The sequence below is a fragment of the Peromyscus leucopus genome, chromosome 7 (assembly GCF_004664715.2).
Source record: "Peromyscus leucopus breed LL Stock chromosome 7, UCI_PerLeu_2.1, whole genome shotgun sequence".
Lineage (NCBI taxonomy): Eukaryota > Metazoa > Chordata > Mammalia > Rodentia > Cricetidae > Peromyscus > Peromyscus leucopus.
Window position 1 is genome coordinate 34167896 of NC_051069.1, and position 10258 is coordinate 34178153.

General features: G+C 37.8%; 1 protein-coding gene across 1 annotated transcript; it reads right to left on the minus strand.

The window, feature by feature from the left end:
* Positions 1-327: 327 nt before the first annotated feature.
* On the minus strand, positions 328-906 carry LOC114687625 (olfactory receptor 145-like). Its single transcript, XM_037208214.1, has one exon. The coding sequence runs from the start codon at positions 904-906 to the stop codon at positions 328-330; it is 579 nt and encodes a 192-aa protein (XP_037064109.1).
* Positions 907-10258: the final 9352 nt, after the last annotated feature.

Here is a 10258-nt window from a genome sequence, read left to right on the forward strand (position 1 = left end):
AGACCTTGCTCTTTCATGATCAAAGCACAAAATACAGCCAAGTGTAGACCCTTCAAAACACCTGGTAAACATGCTCCTGGCCAAATCATCCTATTATGCAAGCCCTGTTGGGTAAAGCAAGGTCAGACTTCTGACCTTGAGTAAGACCTAATTAGGGAGCCTCTGTGGGCCCCCACAGAAAAAAAAACTGATGTTAATATATTTTAAACAAAGTATACTAAATGTAATATACTATGATAAAATATATTAAGTACAAAAATATATCAAAAATAGCAAACATACTCTCCCCATGGTTTACCTACAGGCTCAGAGAGATTCAGTGTCTGATCAATACATTCTCCTGCTCAAGGTTTTTCTCACAGCCACTTTAACATCTTTGTTCCTCAAGCTGTAGATTAAAGGGTTCATCATGGGAACCACAATGGTATAAAAAATAGAAGAGAATTTTCCCTCATCCGTAGATACAGCTGAGGTAGGTTTGAGATACATGAATGCACCTGATCCAAAGAATAGACAAACAGCAAGCATATGGGAACTGCAGGTGCTGAAGGCTTTGGACCTGCTTTCAGTTGATCTTATTTTGAGGATGTTGGAGAGGATGAAGCTGTAAGAGGTAAAGATATTAACTGTGGGCACAATGATGTCTTTTCCTGCTACAATGAACAGCTCTATCTCATTGGCATAGGTGCTGGTGCAGGAGAGCTGCAGCAAAGGGAGGACATCACAGAAGTAGTGGTTGATGGTGTTCCCATCACAGGTCAGTCTCAGGATGAATCTTGTGTGGATCATGGCACCAGAAAACCCCATCAAATATGAACCAAGCATTAGATAGGAACACACCTTAGGAGACAAGGCAACATTATACATGAGTGGATTGTAGATAGCTACATAGCGATCATAGGCCATAGAAGTCAGAACACAACATTCAGAAATGGCCAAGAAAAAAAAAAATAAATAAGGAAGTAGATCTGGGTCATACATCCCATGTAAGAGACAACATTCCTTTTTGTTGTATAAAGTTCATCAGCATTTAGGGTGTAATCACAAAAGAATAACAGCAATGAATGCAATACAAGTTAAACAGGAAAAAGTACATGGGTGTATGGAGGTGAGAATTCAACACAATCAGAATGATCAAGGTCAAATTCTCCAATGCAATGATCATGCATATTACCAGAAAACGGAGAAACAATGGTATTTTAAGGTCATGTTGGTCTGTTATCCCCAAGGAATGAATTTAGTTAGAAAAGAATCATTTTCAAAATCCATTCTTCTTCCAGAGAATCTGTGGAGTTGGAAAAATAAGTGATATTTCAGGGGGAAAGAAAGGAATTTAAAAACACATCTTCCCCTTCAAATGTCAGTCTTGTTTGAATGTCAAAAAATAAACAGCTTCAAAGTCTTGAGCCCACCTTTCAAGCTACCAGAATAAGGAACAGCATTGTCTTCCTCAATTAACATCTCAGAGGTTGAATACAGTAAAGTGTTTCACTAGTGCACCTCAAAGTTTAGCCCAGTGACATAAATATGCTAATTTGACAACTTGAAAATCAAGGATAAAATGCAAACTGGATGCACAAGGACATAATTGTCCTTCTCTCTTCTAATCCCTTCTTCGCTTCACTCTGTTTCTTTTTCTTTTTGTTTTTTGTTTGTGTGTTTGTTTGTTTTGTTTTCTAAGACAGGGTTTCTTCTTGTAGTTTTGGTGCCTGTCCTGGATCTCACTCTATAGACCTGGCTGTCCTCAAACTCACAGAGATCCGCCTGGCTCTGCCTCCTGAGTGCTGGGATTAAAGGCTTACGCCACCACCGCTCTGTTCTTGATGTAGGGAAACATTTTAGTCATCTGATGGTAACCTATATCCAGACGGGACTTCAGTATACTTAGAGTCATAAGTGGTATTTCCAATATCAAGCAGAAGAAATTGAGTCTGTGACTGGTTATGATACAGTCAGTGTAACAAAAATTCATAAATCTAGACAAAGTGCCATATGTAATGGAAATGCGGCATATTGAACAAGAATACTGCAACTTGCATGTCTACGGACTCTGACCATTCTCTATATATCCAGGATATTTTTCTCCAAATTTCTCTTGAACCTTAAAATTGCTTTTCATAGACAGAAAAATACATATTATTAATTGTTGGACTCATTTTGATATAAAGCCACTGTGAAAACATAAAAATAAAAATAACAACAACAGGAAAACCTCACTTTAGAAGAAAACCGCATCATCTCCTCTATTAACATATATATTCACATAAATGGACAAAGAATGTTGGTCGCTGGAGCTAGTGGGAAAGAAAAACACCCCAGGGGGAAAAAAGTTCAGTTTTGCAAAATAAAAAGTGTTTAGAAATCTAATGTTCAACATATTAACATCAGTTAATGGTGATTTGGTAAGAAAACTCACCTTAAACTATCTTTTCATTAAAGGTATATTTACACAAACACACAAATGTGTATCAACATAGAGGATAGTAATATGTGAATGAGCCTCAATGATGCACGATTTCATCTAGGATATGTGGTCAAAGTGAGTATTATACATCATAAACGCTTTTATATAATATTTACTTCTCAGTAAATATGTTCAATACATTTGAGATTTTAGTATGGATAGATTTTTAAAACCCTATTTTAGAGAGAAATTTTATGGACCTCTTTCATTGGTATATGTCCCTGTTATTCTGGAAAGACCATATCAGGCTCCGAAGCACTAGTTCCTTTTATTCTAAAAGGATGGTGGATAAAATTAATTTCTTATATGCTCTGGACACATTTTTGAGTCCTTGATATATTTAATAATCATAGTCATAATTCACTAAAGGGAAATAAGAAAAAATAAACCGCATTCATTTTATTCATCCTCAACTCCTAAAGAAATACCAGACATCTCATATATGAGTAATTGCATAAAGAAATCAGTTATAAGCAAGATAGAGACTTTCTTAGCTTCTTCCTAGGAAACATTGCAGATATGAAAAGGAGATGAGGTGATGGCATTTAGATGCTTACCCATGATGGGCCTTTACTTCCCTGGGGACTCAATACACCATTCAGGTGTGTCCTTTTCTTTGGAGATTACACATCCTCCGGATTTGAGCCAAAATTGAACCCCCATCTTCCAACTACTGTCTCTTCAAGGAAAACTATTATTTTGGTTATTCCTCAGCTTTTTTCTTTAAAAAAATGACTTCAATGTTAATATTTCATAGAGTCTATCCCCAGAATTTCTTTTTTTTTAAATTTTTTATTTTTTTTTCCTTTTATTTTATTTTACAATACCATTCAGTTCTACATATCAGCCACGGATTCCCTTGTTCTCCCCCCTTCTGTCCCCCTCTTCTTCCCCCCAGCCCACCCCCCCATTCCCACCTACTACAGGGCAAAACCTCCCCAAGGACTGAGATCAACCTGGTAGACTCAGTCCAGGCAGGTCCAGTCCCCTCCTCCCAGACTGAGCCAAGCATCCCTGCATAAGCCCCAGGTTTCAAACAGCCAACTCATGCAATGAGCACAGGACCTGGTACCACTGCCTAGATGCCTCCCAAACAGATCAAGCCAATCAACTGTCTCACCTATTCAGAGGGCCTGATCCAGTTGGGGGCCCCTCAGCCTTTGGTTCATCTTTAAGCCTAGTTGCAAAGATTTCCATAGTATGTCATAACATGCTTCAGGTTTTCTTACAAGAATTTTTTGCAAATATATTTTTAAATCTCTTTCTGCTTGTTTTTTTGTTCGTTTGTTTGTTATAGCTCTGTGATGTATGCAAGTAGGTTAGACTAATTCTGAACCACTGAGCTCCTTTCTCTAACCTTACCTATATATTTAGCTTTCAGATGGGATAGATTAAGACACATGCTTCTAACATCTAGAAAAACACCTAGGACACTGTCACTAAAGGTTAATGACTAAAAACCTCAGGTGGCTAGCACATCTCCAGACAGGAACATTGACTTAACTAATGACATCTGTGGGCTGGAAGGATCCAAGGAGCTTCCCTCCACAGGTATCTATCATTTTGACATGCTGGGGAAGTGTTCAACAGATGGAATCTTCCATCACAACCCCTTTCCTCTGCATTAAACCCTCCATGCCCAAGTGCCATGTGCCAGAAGTCACTACTCCCACAGAGAGTCTGCGGGCCCTAGGTTGCTCTTATTTAAGAAAAAAATTCTTTTTCTGTATATGTTTGTTCTTTTATTTCCTATATGCTTCCAGGGATGCTGATTTAATAGTCACTGGAGATTTTCATTTTGATACTTTTGTTCTCAGTGCCTGTGCACCAAGATACTTCACTATCACATCATCTTAATATATTTTAGGGGTTGCATATGGTCACCCAGGTCCTCTCAACATTTCTGTGTGTTGGATAAAATATATTAAAGTTCCTTCATCAAATGGTGTTGGAATAACTGGATGTCAATATGTAAAAGACTACAAATAGATCCATATCTGTCACCATGCACAAAACTCAAGTCCAAGTGGATCAAAGACCTCAACATAAATCCAGTTACACTAAACTTAATAGAAGAGAAAGTAGGAAGTACTCTTGAATGCATTGGCACCAGAGACCACTTCCTAAATATAACACCAACAGCACAGACCCTGAGCACAACAATTAATAAATGGGACATCTTGAAACTGAGAAGTTTTTGCAGGGCAAAAGACACGGTCAATAAGACAAAAAGACAGCCTACAGAATGGGGAAAGATCTTCATCAACCCCACATCTGACAGAGGATTGATCTCCACAGTATATAAAGAACTCAAGAAACTAGACATCAAAATACTAAACAATCCAATTAAAAAATGGGCTAAAGAGCTAAACAGAGAATTCACAAAACAAGAATCACAAATGGCTGAAAGACATTTAAAGAAATGCTCAACATCCTTAATGATCAGAGAAATGCAAATCAAAACGACTCTGAGATACCACCTTACACCTGTTAGAATGGCTATGATAAAACACTAATGACAACCAATGTTGGAGAGGATGTGGAGCAAAGGGAACACTCCTCCACTGTTGGTGGGAATGCAAGCATGTACAACCACTGTGGAAATCAGTATGGCGGTTTCTCAGAAAATTAGGAATCGAACTACCTCAAGACCCAACCATCCCACTCTTGGGCATATACCCAATGGACACTGATTCGAACACTGATTCATACCACAAAGATACATGCTTAACTATGTTCATAGCAACACTATTTGTAATAGGCAGAACCTGGAAACAACCTGGAAGCCCATCAACTGAAGAATGGATTAAGAAAATGCGGTACATATACACAGTGGAGTACTACTCAGCAGAGAAAAACAATGAAAGAATGAAATTTGCAGGCAAATGGATGGAACTAGAAAAAATCATCCTGAGTGAGGTAACCCAAACCCAGAAGGACAAACACGGTATGTACTCACTCATAAGTGGATTCTAGATATAAAATAAAGAACAATCAGACTTCATCCCACAGAACCATGGAGGCTATATTTATGGCATGGGGGACCCTAGGACGACTGTGGTTTATAATAAGTTTTGGTTTTACTCAATTACTGAGCAAGCCTTAATGAGACATTTCACTATTAAGATTAAAATACATACTGTATCAAGCTAGTAATAGGAAAATAAATAAATTAATTAATTTTAAAAAATAAAAGAAAAATTTTGAACTATTAAAAAACAAACAAGCAAACAAACATATTTTACTAAAGTAAAAAAGGGGGGAACTAGGGACTCATCATTTCTCTCCTCATTCAATTCTCTCCCTTGTTTTATATATTTTAAATTTTTTTCAGTGGATTCTTCTGGGGTATCCACTGCAGATAAGCACTGCAGGGTTCCTGTTGCAAATCACCCTCTGGCTCGATGGAAGAATCTTTCTACTGGCATATGGAGGAGACCCGATCTGGTGTTGGTGTGGGCCCGGGGTTCTGTTTATGTCTTTCCTCAGGACAATGAGGTTTCTCTTTGGATTCCTGAGTGCTGTGTGCACCCTGTGGCTGCTGCTGAAGCCCAACATGACAGAGACCTATTGGGCCTTCATGAAAAACTCTCCCCTTCTGATGCCAATGGGGATTGAGAGCTCAATATGGCCAGCTTTGGCAAGCATTAATGTAAGCCTAGGAACTGTAGCCATGTGGTTGGATTCTCCAGAAGGTAATATATGGTAACTACTTTTTCAAGTATGTTTGAAAACATGTCACCCAGACACTTTGGAGATTAAAGATAACCCTGAAGGTCACTGACCTCCATTTGTTAACAGTAGCATGCCAGCTAAGCCTTTTCATTTTCACAATCCTCTTCAAGCTGATGTACTACCTACTTTTCAGAAGTGGCTCTGTGCAACATTTATTGGCCTCCTGAAATTCATTTAGCCCCCCTTTGAAGATACCTTAAAATTTATAAACCTGAATGTAGCCCATATAAGACCATTAGTTATGTTCCTTATGAGCTGCCTGTTTTTCTTTATGGTTCTTAGTTGTTCTTTTGCAGAGCTGCCAGCTTAAGTCATGCTGGGATCAAGAAAAATGGGCCTTGGCGGTTTGTGTTCCTGGAGTTGTATCCATGCCAGTGGATGTCCACATGCTCCAGAAGAGAATTTGACATTGCTGCTGCCATTGTTGCTGTTATAGCAGTGGTGGCTACTGCTGCTAAAGTTTCTGGGATTACCATTTAATAATTGCTTACTACAGCTAGTATATTGGAGACCCTGGCAGCAAAAGTAGCTACACAGCTAGTTAATCTTTCATTCTATTGGGCATGATAAAGTTAATTCAATAGTTATATACATTTCAATTGGCTTTGAAAATTATAAATTTATAAACTCAAGGTCCATTTGCTTTTAGGATACCATCTTAAAAGGACTCCAATTTGCAGTAAGGCTCATTAAGGAAGGGAATGGATCAGTTGCCTTTAGCCTACTGGCTATGGGTGGGTAGGACTTCTGTTGGTCTTTTCTGTGTCGAACACACAGATTGCAAGCCCAGTGCCCCTTTAGGATCTTTGGCAGCAGTTAACTCTGCAGCTCACACACGATTGAGCCTGTATGATAATGAGTATTCAGAGACGGGTAATTCCTGGGGACACTCACCAACCTAAGTCAGAGCACCTGTGTGGCCTGGGCAGCCGTCTCCATAACAGGTCACGCAACCTAAGTCTGAAGTTTAGGGACCTGTAGGGTCCTGGCCCCCATTTTGGGTAACTGTTGCCTTGCTTGCTGACCTTGACCTTGATATCCTCCCTATGCTAATTCCCTGCCAGGTCCCAACCTCCTAAATGCTTAAGGAAAGTTCCTTTTCTGTGTATCCTACATAATGGGCGTTAACAGCTTAGATTCAAGATTGTAAAACATCTATGACAAACTTTCTTCCCTCCAGGGTTCTCCCATTGTGCTGTAAGCCTGTATTTAAGACCTCCTCCCTCCTGCAATAAACAGCATCCGGCATTAAATAAATAAATAAATAAATAAATAAATAAATAAATAAATAAATAAATAGATAAATAAATAGATAAATAAATAAATAATAAAATAAAAAATAAAGTTCCATCAAGTGACATGATACTGTAACATTAATCTTCAAGAGGTTAGGGCTAGAAGACTGTGAGTTTCAGGTCAGCGTGGCCTGTCCTGCCACTCCCAGGACAGCCTGGACTATACAATGAGAACATAATATAGGAACATCAAAACAGTATTTAAAAATAAAATAAATTAAAAATGGATTCAAATGATACTTACCATGTCAAATTAAAATTTGTCAAAGTTCTATTTTTTTTGGCAAAGAATCCAGTTAATAAATATTTTGTACTTTGTGGACCAAACTTTCCATAGTCATAGAAGCTTTTATCAGTTGATCAGCTATGCAGACAGCTTATTTTGTGGGAGTTCTCCTTTAAGGAATGGCCCATCACCAATGGTCTTGAAGCTGCTTATGCCTGTCTAGCTACCTTAAAATCTCAAAAGCTAGCTTACAATTTCAAAATCAGATCTGTTGTGGATTATCTAACTATGTAAAGATGTATTACATTTGTTTATGCTACAGAATATTAATATAACTGTGTAAAAATGTGTTACATTAGTTTCTGCTGACTTTGTTAACAATTTAATGTGTTACTTTTGTTTATGCTGCATTTGTTTAATTATGTAAAGATATGTTGCATTTGTTTCACCTTGTCTGCCTAAGGCACCTGATTGTTCTGATAAAAAGCTGAAGGTCAATAGCTAGGCAGGAAGAGGGATAAGAGGGGCTAGTAGGCAGAGAGAATATGTAGAAGAAGAGAGAAGGAAGAGATGAGGGAGAAATAGAGGGAGATGCCTCAGGGTCAGCCAGCCAGCCGACACAGTATGGCGTTTAGAGAAAAGGGTAAAAAGCCCCAAGGCAAAATTTACATAAGAGAAACATATTAAAATAAGAGTTAAGATAAGGCCTAGCATTCATAACTAGTAAGTGTCCATGTCTTGATTTGAGAGCTGGTTAGTGGCCCAAGAGAAAAAGCCTGTTACACAGGTCTGTAGCTAGCTCAAGGGTCCATAGCTTACCTAACTAGAAAAATCAAGCATTTATGTATTCTGTACACTTTCTAACATGAGGGAGGGAGAGAGATTGCCATGCAAATTATGAATGAAAAATCAGGAGTGCAGAAGAGACTGAAGTATGTTTTTATCAATAAGTGATAAAATTCTCATTAAATTTTATTTGTAGGCAGATAAGGACATACATCAGTGTTATCATGTTTTAGCAATAAAAGGTCCTGAGAAGAAGGTCCAGCAGAAAGTGAGAGGGCATAGAGAGGGGGGAGAAAGGGAGGAAAAAAGGAGAGAGAGGGAGAGAGAGAGAGAGAGAGACAGACAGACAGACAGACTTTAGACTCAGACTCTGTAGGTCCCAGGAATTCATGTGATAATTCTTATATAAAGACCAAGGTCTAATGACTACAACATTCTTTTTATGCATACATCATTGTGAAACATATTCTCCTAGAAGGAAACTGGTTTCAAAGCTTGACTGAGGCCAGGCAGTGGTGGCACACGCCTTTAATCCCAGCACTCAGGAGGCAGAGGCAGGTGGATCTCTGTGAGTTCGAGGCCAGCTTGGTCTCCAAAGCAAGTTCCAGGAAAGGCACAAAGCTACACAGAGAAACCCTGTCTCGAAAAACAAACAAAAAAAAAACTTGACTGATTAAAACTGCAATGACTGGTCAGCTTTGAAATTTGTAAGCCCAGATGTTAATTATCTTGAGCTAGCATTAGCCTCACCCTCCAATAGATATTTCTTGCCCAGCTCTGTGTCAGAATTAACATGGCTTGAATAATAGACCAAAACAATGGAGTTGATTCATTTACCAGACTACAAGCTTCCACCACCCTAAAAGCTAAGAATATCATCAGATAACTTCTTGGGCCTATAGCTCCTCCATCTTGATCTAATTCCCTTTCTGGTGTACCCACCAACTGTTTCACCTTGATGTATGACTTCATTGGTTCTATAAAACTATAAAACTTCAAGAAACTCTTTTCACACTGAAAAATGGGATTTGAGGTAACCTAAATCTGTTTTTTGCCAGACCATGTTCAATCAAAATGGCTCAAGAATGAACTTTTTTTTCCATTTTAGGTAAGATCTGTGTTCTATTGCATCAACATTGTCTTTACCACATATTACTTTGAAATACTATATTTCAGTAGGCACAGAACCATAGTGATCTCACATGCAATTTGGAAAAGTTCAATTTATAAAATGAAATCATTTTACTATCTTAGCATCTTCATCTCTTACCTAACAGTTGGATATCACAAGGATAAGACAACTCTAAAAAATAAGTTTTTGTCTTATTAAGACATACTTGGTAAGATATTTTCTTTGAGTTTTATAGTAATCATAAAATGCAAATCTATTGCAACTGTCAAAAAAAATGGAAAAGATTCAAATGGAATCATCCCTGAAAAGTAAAATATTACCAGAACATATCAATCCTCAAAAGAATATAGCAAGTTGAGAAAAAAAACTATCATAAGACTACATAATAAAGTAGTAAAATATTGTTAAGCTCTTCAACCATCAATGGTTGTGTAGGAAAAAAAAAACAACTAATTCTTTTATAAAAGACTTAGGGTGATTCAGTGAAGCAAAACAAGATGTGAACATATTCTGTCTATGTGAGACCCACTTTAATTTTAAGGAAACAGAATGAAAGTGAGGAGATAGAAAAAGAAATCCTGTGTAAACCTAATATGAATGAGAGTATGAATAACAAAGAT